Source organism: Biomphalaria glabrata, chromosome 1 (assembly GCF_947242115.1).
Source record: "Biomphalaria glabrata chromosome 1, xgBioGlab47.1, whole genome shotgun sequence".
NCBI classification, from domain to species: Eukaryota; Metazoa; Mollusca; class Gastropoda; family Planorbidae; genus Biomphalaria; species Biomphalaria glabrata.
Window position 1 is genome coordinate 8,091,191 of NC_074711.1, and position 22,858 is coordinate 8,114,048.

At 36.6% G+C, this 22,858-nt stretch overlaps 2 protein-coding genes across 4 annotated transcripts; both read left to right on the plus strand.

Annotated features, from left to right (window-relative positions):
• The first annotated feature begins 897 nt into the window (after nucleotides 1-897).
• On the plus strand, nucleotides 898-22,244 carry LOC106056092 (cysteine dioxygenase 1-like). 3 transcript variants are annotated; one of them, XM_056020114.1, is made up of 7 exons: nucleotides 898-1,244; nucleotides 2,075-2,209; nucleotides 4,505-4,622; nucleotides 4,822-4,915; nucleotides 5,109-5,175; nucleotides 5,661-5,751; nucleotides 20,314-22,244. In XM_056020114.1, exons 1-7 carry the CDS (start codon nucleotides 1,237-1,239, stop codon nucleotides 20,347-20,349), a joined length of 549 nt encoding a protein of 182 aa, XP_055876089.1. In that variant the 5' UTR covers nucleotides 898-1,236; the 3' UTR covers nucleotides 20,350-22,244. The 3 variants fall into 3 exon arrangements, with proteins under 3 accessions (XP_055876089.1, XP_055876083.1, XP_013068135.2); XM_056020108.1 differs by lacking the exon at nucleotides 20,314-22,244 and adding an exon at nucleotides 6,727-7,113 and having other exon boundaries at nucleotides 904-1,244; XM_013212681.2 differs by lacking the exons at nucleotides 898-1,244; nucleotides 2,075-2,209; nucleotides 4,505-4,622; ... (1 more) ...; nucleotides 5,109-5,175; nucleotides 5,661-5,751 and adding exons at nucleotides 9,971-10,183; nucleotides 12,108-12,239; nucleotides 13,261-13,378; ... (1 more) ...; nucleotides 17,648-17,714; nucleotides 19,180-19,270 and having other exon boundaries at nucleotides 20,314-22,240.
• Nucleotides 17,736-19,173, plus strand: LOC129924572 (calcium-binding protein P-like). The gene has a single exon (XM_056020137.1). The coding sequence runs from the start codon at nucleotides 18,145-18,147 to the stop codon at nucleotides 18,625-18,627; it is 483 nt and encodes a 160-aa protein (XP_055876112.1). The 5' UTR covers nucleotides 17,736-18,144; the 3' UTR covers nucleotides 18,628-19,173.
• Nucleotides 22,245-22,858: the final 614 nt, after the last annotated feature.

Here is a 22,858-nt window from a genome sequence, read left to right on the forward strand (position 1 = left end):
TCAGTGGAAACTGTTAAAGGGACTACGATGAATTTTGTTTCTCTTTAGCGAAACTCGACCCTGGCAGCGCCAGAGAATGACTACTCGTTCATTTCTAACATAATAATAATAATCGCCCGGATCTGCTGTTCATCGATAAAAAAGAAAAAACCGCTACCATTATCGATATCGCCGTACCACTGTCTCATAATTTAAGAAAAACTGAGATAGAAAAACAAAGAAAATATGGGAACCTAGGCTTGGAGATTAAGCGTCTATGGAAATTGTCCAAAATAACAATATACCCCATTGTTATATCAACCGAGGGGATAATAACAACTGACCTCACAGACACCTTCAAGGCCCTTAACATTCCTAGGAACATCTTCGTTGCCTGTCAGAGGGCGGTACTGCTGCAGACCTGCCACATCACCAGAAAATTCCTCAGTGGAAACTGTTAAAGGGACTACGATGAATTTTGTTTCCCTTTAGCGAAACTCGACCCTGGCAGCGCCAGAGAATGACTACTCGTTCATTTCTAACATAATAATAATAAATCTGTTATAATGGTTTCATTTAATAATTTACACCTAGAATTAGAGGCGGGGCCTATGAAAGTGCGGTGCCCACTGCAGTCGCATAGGTCTCAGTGCCTTAAGGCCGGCCCTACTAAATAGCAGCGTATGCTACGCCGCGGGTCAACTAGTTTTGTTTTTTTCAATTGTGTGTCTGAATGTCTTCAACGTTAAAAAAATCTTTCGTATTTCCTAGTATTATAAAATGAACGATCCCAAACTGGGAATGTGATCGATTAAAAAATAGGCCAATAACTTTAATGTCTCATCGTCTAGCTTGATATCTACTATACGGAAATTAAATAGCTTAAGAGAGACAGACAGAAACATAGAGAGAGGGAACGAGAGAGAGAGAGAAAAAAAGAGAGAGATGGGGGAGAGAACAGAGAGAGAGAAAGAGTGAGACAGAGAAGAAAAGGTGATAGACAGAGAGGGCGAGAAAGAGGGAAGGAGAGAGAGAGAGAGAGAGAACCCCCATCTAAAAGGCAAGTATCAAGTTTAAAAAGAGGTAGGATTTTGGTTTCGTGGTATAGTCCTTTTAAACATGATGACGTAATTTCCAATAAATCGAAGGATCACAGTTACAAAGAAATACTTCGATCATTCTTTAAACTAAATGCTGCACTAGCTTCACAGTGTCAACTTCGACATTAAGTTAGACGTCCATCTCTCACTGATCAAAATGGCAAGGTAAAGTGGATGAAACTAGTCTTTTTTGTTTTTATTTAAATTATTTTTGGCTTTCGAAAATAAGTATCTTTCGCCATTGGGGATGGCCTCTTGTGGTACAACATAAAGTTTCATATTTTCCCTGTGGCTACGTTCGTTAATGTTTTATATATACATGTATATTATATATGAGTTAAGTATTGATTACTTGTGACTTCTTATGCAAATAGATAGTCACATTCCTCGTCCCATATGCTAGGACAAATCTGTAATACTTCTTCTTCCCTAGTGCTATTAGAACATGGGATGTGTTGCTGAGTCAACCAGAAATACCAGTGACTTTGCAAAAAGTAATTGGTTAACATGCATGACTAGATTCATTACGCGTAGGACGTAATAGTCTTCTTTTTTGAAGTAACGTCTGTATTTTATAAGATAAGATAAGAGTTGAGAGGTCTCTTATTTAAAATGGCCGACTTAATTTCCAAATCTATTTGTTGTAAAATTAAAGTATCTCTTAGGAATGTAGGATTGACATTCTAGCAGCAGTTTAAATTGATGACTTGTAGACCTATACTTTTGTACAAATTAATAAGTATATAAATCCTTCTTTGGGGTCTCTGGTATAGTTAACTTGGGTATACATTTATTTTAGAATTTAACTTCAAGAACTTATTGTGATACTCTGGGATAGATAACTTGTATGCATTTATTTTAATATTAGTCTTAAAGAACTCATTTGAAGTTTCAGAGATTGATAACCTTGTATACATTTATTTTAACACTTTAGTCTTAAAGAACTTTTACAGACTCAAGGATTGATACCTAATATATATTTATTTTGAAATTAGTCTTCAAGAACTCATTTGGGAGCTCGAAGAAAATCTACGACAAAATCCAAATGCTGAAATTGGTGAAATATTAACCAGATCCCAGATAGATTTCAATGATTGGGTTAGGTACGCCTTTGTGAGAGAGTCAAAAGGGTAAGAGAACAGCTTGCGTTTCTGTGTGTGTGTTTAAACACTTCGTGTTATAGGTTTCACAAAGTAGCTTTGAGGCCCCTAATGTTTATATAAGGTTTCATAAGGTTGTAAGTACTCCACTACCTATCAAATGCTTCCTATTACATGAGTATTAAATAGCCTCAAACAACCAGTTCAACACATGGTCTTCACGTGTGACTCAGATAATGGGGTCTGGCTGAAGTGTTCACACTAGAATTAGAAGCGTCGAAAGAGGGTACCCTGAGCCTAATCCAGAAAACTTCAGGCAGTAGGGTTGTGTTAACCTAACATGGCTACCATACAGGAAAAGTGTCTGACGTGGACATACTTACCATTGTTTATATAAGATAAGATAATGGTCAGTAGTGCCTCTACACTGTCCATAATGCCTTTTGCAGCACATGGTCTTATATATTATGCATACATCGACAGAACTTGGCATTAGTAAAATCAATTACTTAATTAGTTTATTATCAATGTACAGACAAATCCTGCTTATTGATTCACTGGTAAACATTCTAGTCAGTCACTTAGTAGGATCCATCATAAAGAACCAAATCGAATCTTATTTTACATTTGAATTCGGTTAATAAGGCAAATCAGTGTCGTGAAATAATTTAGCTTAGCGACGCACTACGGGAGACAAGCTTTGAACGCGACATAATAGTAACGTCATAGAACCATTGATATTGTAGGAATTTTTTAGATTATTCACAGTTGACATAGAGCAGCGGTTCTCAACCTTTTAACGTTGGCGACCATTTTTTACTATTTCCAACTATGTGGCGACTCCCAACAGAAAAAAAAATGTTTTTGTTCATAAGCTGAAGTAACTGTGCTTCTGTTGATGTATAAAACATAATCCGATTGTGAATATTTATTATGTATTGCTCAACTTTTATGTTTGATCACAAAACAATATGTATGCCGTATATTATTGAGATATATTTCTCTATATAATTAAATTCGAAATTAGTAACACTTTATGGCGTGCATTTAGTAACATTTGTTTAGGTGTCCACCATTTTTCATGTTCAATACTTATGTGACAATTGGAAAAGCATGAAGAGCTCAGACAATAGTCGTAAGTAGATCTAAACTACATTGCTACAATTGTTGTGACTGTGTGAAATAGTTTCTGTTTCACCAGATTAGGAATTCTTGGGACAGTCTTTGCAAGATCACAATCAAATCTTTTTCTGTATTTAACCATACTCGATAATTAACAGGCTGGAAAAAAATGTTTCTAAAAAAATATATTATTGAAAATGAAAAGGAGGACGCAATACAGGCAAACGGGTTAAGGTTGCAAATATAAAAATTCAGAATTGTGTAACTGACACTAAAAAGAAAATTTTGTTTGCTACATTGCTCTTCATGAGTTCAATAAAGCATATCTGAAGATTCTGCTTATAGAAGTTCATTACAAATGACGAACTGGGTCTTCCACTATTTACGTAAAACCATTCCGTAAATAAATCAACATAGTATATGCAGATGTTACTAATGTTCTTTGTGGTAGGATCATTTTTATGAGTCGTTCCATTATGAAACTATTTAACTTTTTATAAAAACATGGCCCATAAAGCGATAACATATTACTAACTATAATCGCTTTTCACTTTCGACACGACGTTCCCATTGACATAATTATTATGATTCCACAATGTTTTGCTATAAAATTACACAAAATGAAACTGTCGAAAATACAAATGTTGCGATAATTAAAATGTTTGATATAATTCTTATTTAGTTATCTATCCTTGAATACCCCCGCCCCCCCCCCCCCCCAACAAAAAAAACCAACAACTTTCAATGGAAAAACTTTATACAATATCATATTTTACACGTTAGAATAGACAAATAAAATCCATATTTTCGATAGTCGTAGGCGACCCCCGGCAAATCGTCATTCGACCTCCAAGGGGTCGCGAACCACAGGTTGAGAACCCCTGGCATAGAGCTTCTACGGCGACAACTTTTAGCCAGAAACTTAGCTGTGGCCCAATCTGTATTAAATGACATTAGTCATTTGCGGTGAATTTGTTACGTTGGGTTTAGCAACAGCGTTTAAAATGCATTGGCACAATTATACGCATCTAGCTTCAAGATCTGAAGATAAATCACACAACCAGAAACAAAGAAACAGTTAAATGAAGGAACCGTTATACATAAGCTACTAAGGCCGAAAAGATCGAGTTCCGATGTGATCCGATTAAAATGATTCGATAGCATTGTTTAGAAGTGAAGCTGACAGACTTTCATTTTTCAAAGGTGCAATAGAAATCTGATCTTCGATGAACCTGACTTGTTCCGTCTCACATTGAGTGTATGGAGACCCAAAACTCAAAATGACATGCATGATCACGGCCAATCTAAGTGTTACTTCAAGGTAAAGTGGATGATATCTAATTATCTATAACTAGATCGTATATAAGTAAAATTCTATATGTTACTTTTATATGCAAATTATGTATACTTCTTATTGGAGTTTTAAACTACCCTTATGTTTTGTTACCTCCCATTCCAGGTATCTATTATAATTACCAACTTAATAGAGAACTAACTCATACAATTACTTGCCTACCTAGGTTCTACGTGGCATATTAGAAGAAAATCATTACCATGGCGACGGTCATATTGCTAATATGGAATACAGACAAGGGGAAGTGTGTTCAATAGTAGGTCAGTTACATGCAGTGTTTATAATGTATATAGCCTATTTATTTATTTATGGACTATGTGTAGGTCTTTCTAATGTAAACATCAGTAAACGTGGGCGGATAATTTCGTTTGTCGGTGTTAATACTGTGATTTTAAATTGTTCTGTATTGATTTCATTTCTAATAAATCAAATTTTAATATTAACTCTAATTAGACATAGGTACCTGTCATCAAATGCTAAACAATATGGATGCCTTCTCAGTTTCTCTTCATGTCTATATGTAAGTATTCCAAAGAAAGAATTAGTAATGAGCTACATATATAAATCTACCTTCTAAACTTTAATGTACACATTCTGTGCTAGAGAGTGTTGGTCACTTCATCTATCGTTACATTTCTTTTATTTTCAAACCATTTTAAAGTGAAATAGTTTAATGTCTGTTGCCCAAAAGTCTTGCGATTCTCTTTTTCTATTTTACTTTATTTTATTTTATGAAGCCTTAATTAAGCTAGACATTCGGAAATGCATTGGCTTGAAGTGCTTGTCCAAACCCCTTCAGGACACAAGGGGAGGACATCAATGCAGCAGAGTTCAAAGGGCACACTACATGAAGAAGTGTTTCTGGAATGTATTAAAAATTTAGTGAGAAAAAAACATTGACTTCTGCTTAAATAACTGCTGTCAACTGTCTTCTAAGGTTAAAACTGTTTTTAGAAATCTATATTTGAATTGTTTTCTAAAGATTCCTTTTGTGTTTTCATGTAGACCGCCTTTTGATAGCTGCAACACGTATGCTGAACCAGGTGGAGCTGCTATACCCGTAACGCCCTCGTTTATTTCACGCTACGGGTTTGCGGTAAGTAGCAACAAGAACATGTCAATTGAGTCTTTTCGAAGAAAACTCTAATATTTCTCAAGCTATATTTTTTTTTAACTTAAGCGACAAAAGTATATTACTATAGCACTACGAATTTACCATCAGATAGTGGAGTGAAACTATTTATAGATTTTAGAAGACGTCCTTGATCCAAAACAAAATTGTAAATGAACTCACACTGTCAGGCAAACATGTTGTACATGTCATCTCACTTCCCATTCTCGGATCAGTGCAAACTTTGTGCAATGACATCACATGAATCAGTTTTTTAAAATGTTTTCTAATAACGTAATCATTTATTGATAATTAATTTTGTTTATATAGAAAATGAAAAATCCTTCTTGCAGTATTGAGAAATGTGGCAGTAGATATGCATTTCTTTCTCATAATATAAGTTTTTTTTTTGTAAGTATTTTTTTACATTTTGCTGATTTTAAACCCTCCAAATGGTTTGATCCAAGCAATATCTTTACTGAAGCGACCTTTTGTTTTTCTTACATGATAATTCAAAAGAAAACAGGACGTATGTGGGACTGCCTAAAGCAGTCTTTTTTAGGGAGCTAAGGGTGGTTAACGTAACAGAGGTGCCCCACAGAAACGCTTCAAATATCAGCTTAGGCGCCAACTTAGCTGACATAGAAAAGAGCACCTGGTTACATGCAGCTTCAAAACGAGACAGGTGGAAGTCAATCACAAAAGGCCGCGGGATACACCTTTAAGACCTGAAGAAAATCCGCAGCCGGCGAAAAGAAAATCTTAATCGACCACCGGCGGACAATGTTATGCTTGTAAAAATTGTGGCAAAACAAGTAGGTCACAGCTGGGGCTGAGTAGCCACGGGAAATACTGCATTCCTCATTAATCTTCAGACTCGAAGACAAGCCTTATATATTATTATTAATTAATTGCTTACCATGGTCAGAACTATAACTTTTTTCCACTTTTTTTTTCTAGGTGGACCGAAACAGCAGCCTGTTACGACCAGATGTCTTTCTTGCGTAAATACATCAACACCAAACGTCAAAATCATAGTTTTATAAACAATGTAATCTTTATTTAATAACAAAACACTGTAAACATTCTTTGTTTATATTCCTCTAGTTTCGGTTTCCAGTTTCCTTCTTTCAACACGCATTCGCACCATTCCACAATCATTCCACGACGCGCAAGTAACAAAGAAGTTTATCTGATTCTTGGAATATTATAATCAAAATACAATTTTTCTCTTAGACGTGTACTTTCTTCTTATTATTATTCTGTACCACATGAATATTATAAACATTCGATCTTGAAATTTAGTTTATTTTACTAAAAAAAACAACAATAAACATTTATTTACTTTATAACGACTTACTTTTATTGCCATGTAAAAAAATAAAAAAACTTTTGTAACAAACCTTCACTTGTGTACAACAGTAATCTTACAGAATTTACTCTTGCAAAGCTCCGACGCCAATAGCGTTTTCTTCCATTCTTTATAGCCGAAACGCATTCTCCTGACATCTACAGTTCAATATTCATCCTATTCAGAAAGGACCTTTTGAAATTTTTTTACTTGAAAAATATTCTAATATGAATTTACAGGCCCTTACTACATTGCAAATACAACCGATCTGTTCCTTGAAAAGATAAGAGACCCCCATATTTAAATAAAGGCTTTGAGGATCGCAGTCGAAAAAAAAATTTTCGAAAAATAATATTTTTAAAAGGTCATTTGTAAGCGATAGATTTTGTTCAATAGGCAAGTTTGTAATTTTGTTTTGCTACAGAACTATAATTCAAAGCTCTAAACAAAGAATTTCGGAAGTGGGAGGAGAAATTATATGGGCCAATAAGATTCTGCTCTAATTTTGTTTTGCATTTTTAGGATTCCAATATATATTGTGAGTTATAGTCTCAAATTTTTTTACTATAGAAAAATATCAGTATGAATAAAGGTTGGGAAAAGGCGACTAGGAAAATAATATTTGGGCTCAGAATTCATCTCAATTGTTGCTCATATAATGAAAACTATTTTCGTATGAATTCTAAATTTTCAAGTCTTTCTTAAAATAAGTAAGAAAAATTCGTGTGCAGGTACATCAACTCTGTCGCCAATTTTGACTGTTCAGTTTCAAAACGTCATGTTTCATGTCAGGCGGTTAATCCTCGCTCCTTTTTATCATTTCTGCTAATGATTGCATTTGGCATTAAATAATACGGGGGGGGGGGGGGGCGACTCGATGTAAGAATGTAATTTATAGCCTATATAAATTATATTAGTGACATTTTTTTTTTAATTTTGTAATTTCTTTACTAAAATACAAAAAGAAAAAAGTATTGGTTTGTCCGATGGGCGGAAGGCGATTTCATGTATAGCCCCTCCCACCTGATACAACCCTTTTTCATTTTATAGTTACTAATTATAAAATTTGAGATTAGAGTGTGGTACGACATAATATACAATGGGTTCACATATCAATACGTAGTTTATATTATATAGATATTCAACTAATTTTGTTCACAAACTATGATTTCTCCATCAAAATAGGGCCGCCCCCCCCCACTCAGAGGACTAGAGTGGGGAGGGCAGTAGAAGCAATCGCCCCTCCCCCCCCCCTTAACTCACCGAATCGGCCAAGACACCAGTAGTGTAGCGATATAATATAAAAATAACTTCAACTAATTTAGTTCACAAACTATGATTTCTAAATAAAATTAGGACCGCCCCCCCCCCCGCCCCACTTATAGGGTATAGGTGGGAAGGTCACTAACCCCACCCAATAGGCTAACAGGGGAACGACATAATTTAAAGATCGGTTAAAATATCAATAACAAGTTTTAATTATATAGATATTTAATTGATTCTGTTAACTAGCTGTGATTTCTACAAATAAATTGGACCGCCCCCCCCCCACGCGAAAGTTTATGATGGGGGCAACGGGATTAATGCCATCGCCACCTCCCCATCCCACCAAATCGGCCAACATACTAGAGGGGGGGGGGCCAAATAATCTAAAATAGGTTGAAATATAAATAATTAGTATATATTATTAACATAACTAATTAAATTCGTATACAAATTGTGTGATTTCTTCGGCCGAGTGGGTGGGGGCGTTCGCCCCTACACCCCCCTTCCTTGGATCCGCCAGTGGGCGTGACAAACAATAATATGTGGTCCTCTGGTCCTTGTGGGTAAAATAGTCTAGGTAAGTAAATCTAGCTTTGAACTTTTTACGACTGGGCAGAGCAATCAATGACGATATTCCCGGTGTATGTATTTGAGAACATTGCAATGGGGGCGTTCAGTGGGGCACGATAAAATCAAAACATGCCAAATAAAAAAAAAATACTTTTTTAAAAGCTTATTTTAAGTGTAATTTTATCAAGTAGTTTCGATCATGTCATTTAATTTGTAATAGATCTAGAACAATAATACATTTGTGCGATGAGGTAAAATTTTGTTTGTATCAATTGTTTTTGCTAAGCGTTATTGCATGCTTTTACATTTGATCGTATCACTTGTCTGGACCATTCCAAAGCTGCGATGGGTCAGACAATTCCAATTGAACGCATACCAAAAATAAACCCATCTTTCTAGACAAGGGGAGGTAAACGTAACATAGGTGCCCCCCCGAAAGCGAAATAGATGAACGCAGTTGGCAGCAGATGTGATCTGAAAGAAACAGCTGGAGAGCTCTTACGAAGGTCGCAGGTCACACATTCGAAACTCAGGACCCTGGCCTAAGGCAGGTGCAGACAACAAAGAGACAGCTCAAGTAGACACCGCGAACCACGCTTTGTTGGCATTAGATGTGGCAAAATATACAGGCCGCATTTGTGTTGGCTTGGTCATTTGGAATACTGCATTCATTATTTATCAACCTTGCCTAAGACATTGCTTATGTGTGGTCTTGTATAAATTCCGGAAACGCTCTTATTCGAGGAATCAGCTTGAGAGAGAAGGAGCAGTCGAATACTGTCTCTGTGTTGTGGGGCGTCTTCAAGACTGAAAAATAACTTCATTATCTGTAACTATTTCATAGTGAATGTTTCCTAACTGGAAATGGGGCCGATAAAAATAAACCAATAACTCCAATATCTCCCCTGCCTTACATGATAGAGGCCTATATTTCAAGGAAGATAAACGTCAGACAACTACATGGTCTGCAGCGAGGTCAGATGAATTCGATATGAAAGGCATATTGATATCTGGCAAGTAAACGTTTTAAAAGAGGTAGGATTTCGGTCTCATGGTATAGTCCTTTAAAAAATGCTGACGTAATTTCCTATAAATCGAAGGATCACATTTCCAAAGAAATGTTTCGATTATTCTTTTAAAAATTTACCTGACTTGCCTTTACTTGCCTTTACAATTAATGTGAACTCGAAGTACGTTAGACCTATGCTTTGCACTCATCCGAATGGCCAGGTAAAGTAAATTAAATTTTCGTCATCGTCATTTAACTTAAGTCACTTCAAAAAATGTATTGATATATTGTATATGTATATATAAGAGCTAATGTAACGTCCACTTTTAGAGTGTTTAAAAGAAAAAAAATGGAGAGAGATGATGTTTAGAAAATACAGCTTGATGGACTTTTTAAATTTTTGATCGACATTCTGGCTTGGAGGAGCAGTGGCTTCCGAACCAGGATCCCGCGTTCAAATCGTGGTGAAGACTACGATTTTTTTATTTAGCGATCTTTGGGCGCTTCTGCGTTCACCCATCTCTAATGGTTACCTGACATTAGTTGGAGAAAAGGAAAAGGGGTTGGTCGTTGTGCTGGCTATATAATAACCTAGGGCTCTAGAAACAGATGAATTTTACATCATCTGCCCTACAAACCGCAAGGTCTGAAAGGAGAACTTTTTTTTAAAATTCCGGCTTGAGATCTAATGTAACCTTACACCAGTGGATTCGGGGGACCGTACCGGTGACACCCAACAAGGGACGACAACATAGTGAAAGAAATGCACTTTTTCTGATAACTTCATTAAAAATAAAGTAAGTCACTGCTGATATATATTCAAATACACTTAAGCACGTTTAATACCTATTTATATAAAAAAAATTTTAGTGCGTTGTAAACGCCAAGAAATAGAGTTGCTGAAAGTCAGAAATGCAGGAAAATGATTAGTGACCATGGCTTCGTAACCTTACGGCTTGCCTCCAGACCTCTTATCAGACCAACTGGGTGGCGAACGTATCATTTTTAGTTGTAAAAGTTTGAGAAACAGACTTAGGCCCTTCCTCCACAAAGATCGATCTAATTTTTAAGGCGACTACCATAACCCCTCACAGCCCACAGACAAGGTGCGACGCCATGCTTTAGATGGACGGCCTTGTTTACACTTTCCTTATTTCGGCTTCCATGTTAAGACTTTGGTAATACTGTCTCGTCTTGAATGATGACATGACCAACGAATCTCATACGACGTTCGGTCACCACCTCCCATGGAAAGGGGAATTCCCTAGCGGGAAAGAATATCTCTAAGATGATCTTGCTATGGTTTTCCTAGGATCCTTCTCAGTCATCATTGATGACACAATTATTGTATTCATGCTCGTTCAGATAGGTCGTAATTTTCGAAAGACGATTTCAGCTTTTCCTATCTGGCATGCAACATCATGATAAGCTGCAACTCCATCGCTTGAGATAACTCTGCATAAATACGCATAACTTTGAGTGCGTCTCTACCGAGGCTCTTCGTCCTCTCTTGAATACATTTAAAATGTTTTTTCCAGTGTAAAAACTAATTAGCTAACGATGTATTGTTTTCTTTCTTTTTTTTTTTTTTTTGGGGGGGGGGGGGTGTTCGGGGAGGATGGGGTTGACACCCTGACACAGGGTGACTCCGATCTTAATGACGCCACTGCTTTATATATTATTACTGTGTGTGAAACTTTCACAAGATCCGACACCTGCTTTTTAATTCCATGTTTATTAGATTTAGATCTAGTATTTGAAATGTAAAGTACGACAGACTAAAAAATTATTTAATAATTCTTTTTTTTTCCCAGCCTAAATTTTATAAAAATTTAAAACTGAGTATTGTAATAGTATATTAGTCCTTTTTTCCCCCTCTTTCTTCACCTTATAGTGATATCACATTTTTTTTATCCTACGGCTTTTCATAAAGATTATTATAAAAATCTTGGGTAATTTCAGTACTACCAGTCGATATATAAAGGCAGGCTTGACTACCAAATGTATTGGCTGTAAGCTTAAAATTAAAGTTCCTTTGAAAGACAATGCTAGTTTGTCATGTATATTTACATCTCATAGCATTCTAGCCATTTCTAACAGTATTTATTATATAGATGACGTGTTTATTTGTATATTTAATATAAGTCTTCAAGAATTCATTTTGAGTCTCAAGGAAAAAGTCCAACAACGTTCAAATGATATTGATGAACTGTTAACCAATTTCCAGATTTCATTGGAGGATTGCAAAAAGTATGCTTTTGTAAAAGATTCAAAAGGGTAAGAGGACACTTTGTTTGTAGAGTTAATTAGCAAATACAAAAATGTTCATTTGGTGATATGAGGAACAGTCCAAGATGCCTGCATGGATTTAATTTGAATTGTGACTTTAAACACTTTCGTGTAATTTATTTCAAAAAGCATTTTTAATGTACTATTATATAACTGAGGCTCCGTTATTGTCGAAACTGGTAATATGTACTTAACTACTTATAAAATGATTCCGCGGGCGCCAAAAATGGCCTCGGACAACCTGTCCACTCCTGGCCTCCACGTGAGGCTCAGATATTGGGTCATGTGGAACTCTTTAACACTATGTAGAGTTAAGTTCCCCTTTCAGACCTTGTGGTCTATAGGGCAGATGATGTTAAGGTCATCTGTATCAGTGGCCTACGGCTAACTAGGATGTCATGTGGCCAGCACAACGACCAACCGCCTTTACTTTTCTCTAACAAATGTCAGATATCCATTAGAGCTGGGTGAACTCAGATGCGCCAGAAGATCCCGAAATAAAAAATACCAGTCTTCACCAGGATTCGAATCCCGGTCCCCGGTTCGGAAGCCAAGCGCTTTACCTCCTCCTCTTTAACACTAGCATGAGGAGAAGTAGAGTATCTTGGGCCTACAATTAGAAAGTTGAGGCAGGAGGGTCTCGTTAATCTAGGATGGTTACAATATGGTAAAGGTGTCCGACCCAGGGCAGCTGTCTAATGGTAAGTAGTACTTCTACAATGTCTGTACCGCCTTTTGCACTTAAATAAAACACATCAGCAGAACCTAGCAGTAGTAATCATTAATTCATTCGTTTATTACAAATGTATAATCAAATCCTATTAATCAATACACCGGCTAATAGTTCCAGCCGCTTATACGGATCCATCCTAAATTTTCGAAAAATAAATTATACCGTCGAATCCAGTTAACAGGGCAGACAGTTTTTAAGACTAGAAAGATGTGATCCGATTAACCTGATTCGACTGCATTGCTTCATAGTTTAGTTGACAGACTTTTATATTTAAAGGTGCAGCCGAAATCTCATTTTTGATGAACCTGAAGTGTGTCGTCTCACTTTGAGTGTGTGGAAACCAGGTTTTCAAAATAAAATACACGACCACGGCCAATCTAATTGCTATTTCAAGGTAAAGTGGCTATCTGTAGAATGTGTATGTTTAATTTTATATGTAAATTTTATATGCTACTTATTGATATTTTAAAATTCCCTTTTGTTTTGTCACCTACTCTTCATGTAATTTATTTTTTAAAAAATATATATTTGTAAAAGTAGTAATGATTGTGTAAAACTATATGGGGGGTGTGGGTGTAGCATTTGTGTATTTGGAAAGGCTCTGATATGTTGACCTTAGATTAATTGTATCATATATTAACGTGAATGCTGAAGCAAATGTCGTAGACTTTAGGCTGTGTCTGGACCATTACAACAAATATTAATATACACCGAGTAACACACCCGTCAACAGACAATAAGTTTATTGGACAAAATAAATCACTTGACAATTAATCCAGCCATAAACACGTAGTACACATTTGAATAATAGTTTCAAGAACAAATTACAAGTCCAGCATCTGACTACACCTACTTACAACAAAATAACTTTATTATCATATGTCCTTCCTCTCCAAGGACCTGGATGTCAGGTGGGTTATTTGCTTAGATAGGGTATGATATTAAAGTCCCGCATCCCCACCATGAACGGTATAAAGCAAGAACCAAAAAGTTAATAACATAAAGAACTAAATGTTAGTCAACTAAACAGTTAGTAAGTAAACGGCAACTGCTCAACACGAACACTATTAATGCGAACACTAAGTGATCTTACATTAGTTAACAACCCAAGCGGAAGTTTATCAATTTAATGAACAGATAAAGTATTAGGATAAAAATGATGAAGTCTTAATGGTGTTTACAAAAGCAAATACACATAATCAAGTTATTTACAATAGATAGAGCACACCTTAACATGCGGTGCCACAATCAATTAGGGCTCGCAACGCCCTACAGACCAACAACTTCCTACACATCAACAACGATAGCTACGATCGGCTCCAAGGGCGGAAAGGCGACAATCTTTTCCATAGCCCAAGCCTAACATCCTGAAACGAAATGAAAATCTAGACCTAGCGATGCCGCTACACCAAAGAACTCTTCAATAGCGACACCCGTAGCGAAAGATCATCCTCCTTAATAAAACTATGTACTTACGTAACGTTACAACAGGTAAACAGAAAACTAGCTAACCAGCCAACAATAGAAGCTCTCTCTCTCTCTCCTGCGGGAACTAAGGATTATTATTATAGCTTTTATATAGCGCTACTTTCATGCTTATAGCATTCTCAGAGCGCTTTGGTCCTATCTCATTTCTGGACCAGTGGGGGGGAGGGGGTATCTAGGACTTGGTTTTCCGTGCTGCCTTTAGGCGCTCAGTAAACGCAACTCTGCCCGAGTCGGGTGTCGAACCTCGAGCCCCCTTTAAGGTAGCCTCTCGACCACGCGTGACGTAAACACACACATACACAATATTCTAGACAACAAAACGCACCTAAAATAATCTACTTCCTATACGCTAAAAAAAGATATTAAATACAAAAAAAACGTCACGCGCGCATGACACTAGAGAAAAATGCCGTTCAATCAGGAGAATGCAGGATCTAGTACAAGTAGCCTACATTATGAAATACACATTCATAAACAACTAATCTTTAAACCGAGAAATATATCAAGTGCTAAAATCAGTGTTCAGCTGTAATATCTCTAATTGTCTTTGGCTCATTTTATCTTCTAAGCCAGTGTTTCCCTAACAGAGCTCCGCGGAACCCTGGTGTTCCGCGAGGCCACGAACTTTTGGACGAATTTACTAATAGGTTACCACGTGACTTAATGACTCTAAATTACAAATAAGCAAAGTGTTTCGCTAAATACTCGGAATGTGCGAGTGTTCCGTTAAGGGATAAGTTTGGGAAACATTGTTCTATGCAATATATAGCTATGGTTACAAATACAGAATCAGCACATACTAGAAATGTGTTAAGTAACGAATATATATATAATGCTATAATACACAAATTTGGTTTACTTTTTTTTACTTAGGTTATACTTGGCTTATTAGAAGAAACTCATTTCCGAGACGGACGTCACATTGCTGATAGTGTATACAAGGAGGGTCAAGTGTGTCAAATGACCGGTCAGTTACAGTGTTTTTATGTATTGATTAATGGACTGTATTAGCGTGTTTCTGATTGAACCACTAACAGAAGGCAGGTCGTCCACTTTTACGGTATATGGATGTTGCAAACGTGACATGAAGCTCTTTAAAATCGACACTAACAGCTGAAAAAAAAAGTAGCACTGGAAAGAGCCACATGGGAGAGCGAGCATAAAGAAAGGATCCCGGATTGCAGATGCCATACACATCAGTAGTTGAAAAAAGAATGAAAATGCAACGGCGCCTGGTGATTATATATGCCCAACCTGTGACTGCAGCTGTGCATCAAGGATTGGTCTCTTTAGTCACACAAGAAGTTGCAAAGGGAAAACATGATCTCTCGAGACGTAAAATGTCACACCACTAGCACAGGTGGACGGCTGGATAGGTTATATAGGGCGAAGAGATTTTGATGAAACAAGCTTATGAAAATATCTGTCAAAGTTAAAGGGAGAACAACGAGTCGAGTGACTGCAGGACGTGTATTCTAGTGGGTTATGTTTCTTTAAAATTAGTCCAGATTATTTTTAACTTTTGCTTCGACATACATTTATATTGAAGTTGAAAGTTATACATATTTCGAAACGCTATATTCTGTTTTGTTTTAAAACTAAATTTATTCATATTTATTTCCAGTCCTGCATAGTGACATTTTAGCTAGTTCATCGGTTTGTTAGTACTTTTCCCATAGAACTGAAAACTAGATAAATTAAAACTAATGTATTTATTCTCTGAAAATTTTTGAGGATGTTGCGACTATAAAAGCGACATGTCAACTAAAGAAATATGTTGAGTTGGTGGTGTCGCTGACGATGAAGTATCGAAATGTAAAATTTAGCAAATTTATTTCCACGAAACACGTGCGGTCTTGACTTTTTGCAATTCATGTCTGAGCACATCTTGCGAGATTCTTTCCCAAACTTTTTGCAATTCATGTCTGAGCACATCTTGCGAGATTCTTTCGCAAAATTGGTCATTGCACTGCGCATCGCTTTGACTTTTATGCAACTGTGAGTGAAACTATTGCGTGTTCTAAACGTAGATTTTTAACGCCTAATCTGATTTTTTAATGACTTAACTACTTGCACGATTGATAGAATGGCTTAGCATTAATATCTTTCTTTGACATAGATCCTACAGTGCCGTTCGGTGCATTGCGCGGCAAGCTGTCTCTATATAGATCTAAAACTGGTATAAATAACAGTTGAGCATACAATTGCTAACTCTATAGACAATTCAGACTTGATGAAAGACGTTGCAAAAACGAAAGTACGAAACTTCACTAAGTGTAGCCAGAAGAGAGTTATTTGGTGTTTTTCAAACTTATATACATATTTTTTTTTATTTGACTTGAGCCATGGCAGATGCAAAATCTGTACATTAAAACCTTACGCTTTTCGCTTTTGAAATACAAGTTTACATATTTTGTACACATTCACTAAAACAACACATTTTTTTTAAACATGTTAGAAAAGACTTTAAAAGATTTAAGAGGAATATTGCATTAACCCACAGATTATCCATAGTGTGGTGTTATGACACGATTAGGAATTAGTTTTTTGTTCCGGAAATAAGGGGGGAAGTTTTTACTTAGTGACGATGACGTAATAAATCTTTTAAAAAAAGGAAGAACGAAATAGGAGTCGACATAAACAAGACGCTTGCCATAAAAACAAAGAAAGAAGAAGTATTTAGAAACAGCTAGAAGTTGATGACATTCGACGGTTCCCTTCATAATTATTAAACGTGTTTGATGTTCATCAGCTGAGTCGACTACCTTTATTGATTGTTCGGCCTTTCGCTGGTGTTATCAGTTTCTGCATTCAGTGTTACCTCCAGTTGGGTTTGTTTGTATTTCAAGTACTTGACACAGCGGAAGCGCTTAACAGTGGATGTGCCACAGTTGCAGAGCGCCTGGCTTTCAAACTAAGGGGTGTAGAGTTCGTATCCGGGGGAAAACTTTGATGCTAAATTTTGGCATTTTAAGCCTCGGGTCCACACAACTCTAATGGGATTTAAAGACGGTTGATTGTTGTGCTGGCCACAAGAAACCCTCGTTAGCCGCTATGCACATTTAGTCTTAATGCATAATGAATAAACTAAATCTATAATGATTGTCAATTGGTGTGATTTTCGTTTGTTCGGTTTTCACTAGAAAAATTAAACTGCAATTTAAATTCTAATTAGACACAGGAGCCTGTCATCAAATGAAAAACAAACATCATGCCCACTCTGTTTCTCTTCATGTCTACATGTAAGTATTACAAAGAGATAGAAACATTAATATCATTGAAGAGCTATAGATATTAATCTAACTTTCCAGTCGTAATTCATTCATTGCAGGCATTAAGTTTAGACCGTCATCTGTTTCTTCCATTAATTTCCCAAAGGTTTATAAAGTTTAAAAAAAAGATATTTTTTGTGTGACATTTTATTAAAGCAAATAACCTTAAATCAACCCCCTCCCCCTCTCTTTCTCTCTCTTTCTTTATGTCACTTTTATTTACCTCCATCTTTATTTTTACTCTTTTTTAAAAGAAATTTGAACTAAAATACTTGACACACCTTTTTGAAGGGCGTGTGGAGTATTTTAGTTTCATTTGCCAGGAAAGTCTTGCGGGTCTTTTTCTCCAATTAACTCTATCTTAACATTTGAAGAAACAGCACTGACTTGACAGCAGGGAATGTCAGCAGGACAGCAAGGGATGTCAGCAGGACAGCAAGGGATGGCAGCAGGACAGCAAGGGATGGCAGCAGAACAGCAGGGGATGGCAGCAGGACAGCAAGGGATGGCAGCAGGGCAGCAAGGGATGGCAGCAGGACAGCAAGGGATGGCAGCAGGACAGCAAGGGATGGCAGCAGGACATCAGGGGATGGCACCAGGACAGCAGGGGATGGCACCAGGACAGCAACGGATGGCAGCAGAACAGCAGGGTATGACAGCAGGACATCAGGGGATGGCAGCAGGACAGCAGGGGATGACAGCAGGACAGCAGGGGATGACAGCAGGACATCAGGGGATGGCAGCAGGACATCAGAGGATGGCATTAGGACAGCAAGGGATGGCAGCAGGCAGTGTTCGAATTAAGAGTTCAGAGCGCATACCACGTGACAAAACGTTTCTAGAATGCAATAAACATTTTTTTAAAGTTATTGCTAAAAATTAACTTCTGATTGAATAAGTGCTACCAGCTTTCTTCTTAAGCTAAATGCAATTTTAAAGAAAAATAACACTTAGACAATACCATCTTTGTACATTTTATAGAGCGATTGTTTGTTTCTTAATAACTCATGAATATTAGATGTAAAAAATAACAATGAACATTTCTTACCACGAGCCATTCCCCCCCCCTTTTTTTCCCCTTTACCCTGGTTAAGCGTATGTATACATTTACTGCAGTTTATTATACTAAATGTATCTTCTTTTTTTTTTACTTTGAAAAATTATATTATTATAACTGTCAAACTAGCGTTTTCCTAAAGTAGCCAACGAGATAGTAATTTGTTTGTCAGCGATATACACCAACTGTTTTATTGTGTTTTACTCTAGGAAATTTGTTAAAGTCGTTCTTGAGATCCGTGTCTGTGTTCCACTAAACCACCCAGAAGATTTAAGGTTCCCCCATGACGTTGTGACTTGAATAGAGGTTTAGAGGTTTTGTAAAATAAAAAAATAATTTGAATTTAATTCTAAACAGTGATTTTGTGTTTTCATGTAGACCGCCTTTTGATAGGTGTAACACGTACGATGAAGCAGGTGGAGCTGCCATACCCGTAACGCCCTCGTTTATTTCACGCTACGGTTTTGCGGTAAGTAGCAACAAGAACATTTCATTTAAGTCTTTTTGAAAACGCTCTAATGTTTCTTAAGCTTTTTTTTAATAAGGTAAAAATATTTATTAGCAGTACGCACCGGCGGCGCCCGTTAATTTGTTCCTAGACTTTATACTGTTCGTTATGGCCGGAACACCCCGTTCTTTTGTATTTAATAAACGGGCCACATTCGAACGATCAACCTAACACTTTATTTAGCCCGTGAATGAGTGTATTTCTTACAATGAAAGTTCACGGCTAATGTAAAAAAAAAACGTTTCCTCATTGTTTCATTTTGTAAAGCTTATATTTAACTGACTGTCTGGCAACAATTTTGAAGCAGTTCTTTCTCCAACTTCCCGTTCTCGGAGCACGTTGAAACTTTGCACTATAACTTATTGTCAATGACAACACATGAATTCAATTTTTTTTTAAATTAATTAGTAGTAATTAATTAATTGTTTTTTTATATTTAAAAATGGGAAATAAATCGTGCAGTATTGAGAGATTGAGCAGTAAATTTGCACTTTTTTCTCTTATAGAACCTTTGTCTTTAACAAAGTAGTTTTTTTTAGATTTTACGTGTTTTAAACCCTCTAAAATCAAACATTCATTGCTTGATCCAAGAAATACGCTTTAGTTTTTCATTACATTATTCAGTTTTTCTTACATAATAATTAAACAAAAACAATTCAATGAAATGTCTTATACAGTGGTTCCCAAACTTTTTTCCTTAACGGAACACTTCGCACATTCTCAGTATTTAGCGGAACACTGCCTTTTTTTTTTTTGAGAGATTAATTCACTTGGCGACATACTTGTTAATTATTCCAGTAGTTTGTAGAACACATTTCAGTCCTCGCGGAACACTAGGGTTCCGCGGAACACAGTTTGGGAAACACTGGTCTAATAGCTAGAAAGAGAGACAAGAATTTGAACATGGGATCTTAGTTTCCCGTTGTTTTTGATGTACAAATCTATTGTTCAAAACATGGACTCTACAATAATTAATAACTTTCGTTTCGCTTCTTTCTTTTTAGGTGGACCGAGAAAGCAGACGTTTATTTGATGTATAGAACATTATAATCCAAATATAAATTTTGTGCTTTGAATTTTACTTTCTTATTATGTTCTGTATCTCGTGAATATTATAAACATTCTGATTCTGAAATACAGTTTATTTCACACACACACATACACACACACAAAACGGAAAACCAACTCCTAGATACCCCCTCCCCCCCACTGGTCCACAAATGAGATTGGACCAAAAGCGCTCTGAGCATGCTATAAGCATCAAAGTAGCGCTATATAAAAGCTATAATAATAATAATAATCTGCTTTGAATAGTAGTTCTCAAAACTGTGGTCCGTGGACCCCTGAAACGAGCTTAAGGGTCCACAAAAAGATGAACATTGTATAGAATTAAAATAACGTCTTTGTTTACAACCAGTCTCTCCGATCGGATAACTTGAATACTAATCCATTCGCCCCTCACTACTGTTAAATATCTATTGCGTACTATTCTACGACGAATTAAACTCAAGATTTGAAGTCATTCTTTACTTGGATATTCCCGACTGGGTAAAGAGCCCTGTTGCGCGTGGACAAACCCAGATCCCAATCACAGATGAAACCATTCTAATACAGGAGCAGCTTATAAAAATATCCCAAGACAAGTACACCGATCAGATGCTCGTCCACCACAATTTTTACAATTTTATAGCCTGTATTATGCATCTTATTTAGGTAGAGCATGGGTGCATAATCATTATAAACCTCATATCAAATTAGAGAAGCCGACTAGAAATTAGTGCTCGAGAAGATTTGCGGTTGCTATTTTCAAACATTGACCCGTACCATGGGCGTAGCCCGTTTTATTTTTCGGGGTAAGGGCGCCCCCGCAATATATATATATATATATATATATATATATATATGTATATGTATATATATATATGTGTGTGTGTGTGTGTGCTGCGTGTGTGTACATAATTAATCTTTATTACATTCTGACCCTTCATTCTTTCAGAAGACTTTTAATGTACCCTAGAATATGTTCTTCCTGGAGTTGGTAGGAAATTGTAGATTCGCCGCCATTGACAGCAATGGGGGTTTTGGGGAGCGCTGCGAGCTCCCCCAGCTCGGGGCGGAGCCCCGCCGCCAAGCACTATTTCTGGTAGAGAAAGCTAACAAAATGTATATTCTGAGGTATCACAGTGCATTATCCTGCTGTAAAAAATTGTTTTTTTTTTTTTCAAAACCTTATGTGCTATTGTTCCTGACTTAGATCCTTCCGCGTCGTTCGGTGCATTGGGCGGCAAGCTGCTTCCACAAAAATCTGTCACTGGCAATGTCTAAAGCCTCTTCTCACCTGCTCTGAGGACCTCCATGAAAGTGTGGCGCCAAGTTGTTCAAGGATGTCCCTGTTTGCGCTTTCCTCTTAATGACCCACATGTCATCGCAACACTTATTATGCGTAACTCATTTTGTCGGAGAACATGTCCCGCAAACCTCAGGCGACGCCCTTGGCCTTGCTATGTTCATAGAATTTTGAGTGTGAAATTTGCTTTTTTTTAATTTGAAAAGGTATTTTTTAGCTTTAAACCCGATGAAAAGAGGGGGAGGGGGGGGTAAAATTAGCACCAAACATAAAATAATAGTTTTATAATTACTGTAATCTTAATTTAATAACTAAACACTGTTACACCATTAGTTTATCTTCCTTCATTTTCGGCTTCTTAGCTTACCCTTTAAACACCCCTTTGCACCATTTCTAATTCATACTACAATAAGTACACAACACAGACGTTTCTTTGATTCTTGGAATATTATAAACAAAATGAAATTTTGCTCTTAGAAGTGTACCTTTTTGTTATGTTCTATATCTTATAAATAATATAAATATTCGAGTTTGTAATGTAGTTTATTTATACTAAAAAAAATAAACATTTATTTCCTTTAGAACGACTTACGTTTTTTTTTTGTAAGTATGTATAACAAACCTTCACTATTGTAAAACAGTGATCTCATAGAATGTTCTTTCCCTTACGAAGGCGCGTTATTACGTCCATTGTTCCACTGCAATTAGGAAGTCAACACAATTTCGTCGCTTTCGTAACTAATTTTATTTAAGAAACTTTCTTTACCTTTTTACCTAAGTGTCACGGCCTGGTTCTTATTGTAGGCGTGATGACGCGAATGTCTCTGTGTGGTAGATACCTCTTCTGGTGCTACCATAATGTTCTTCTTAACTAAATACTTTCTCATACGCACTAGATTTGCAGGTGCGTGAGAACACAAACATACTGAACTCTCCGACCTCAACATTTAGAATTACTAAAATACTCACTGGTAGCAGACATGGTTTTTATTACATAAAATATAAATGTAATAATTCAAAATAGATATTGGCGACTTCAGCCATCAGAAGTTGTACATCCAGTTTCTCACTTAATTAATCCAATGAAATAATAACAGCATACACCATAGTAATAGCTTAATTTATGTATATTATATTCGAGGAGATAACAACGCTCCTCTCTCTACAAGAGTCCTCTGTGGTGTCCACCTCGTGGTCAGTCC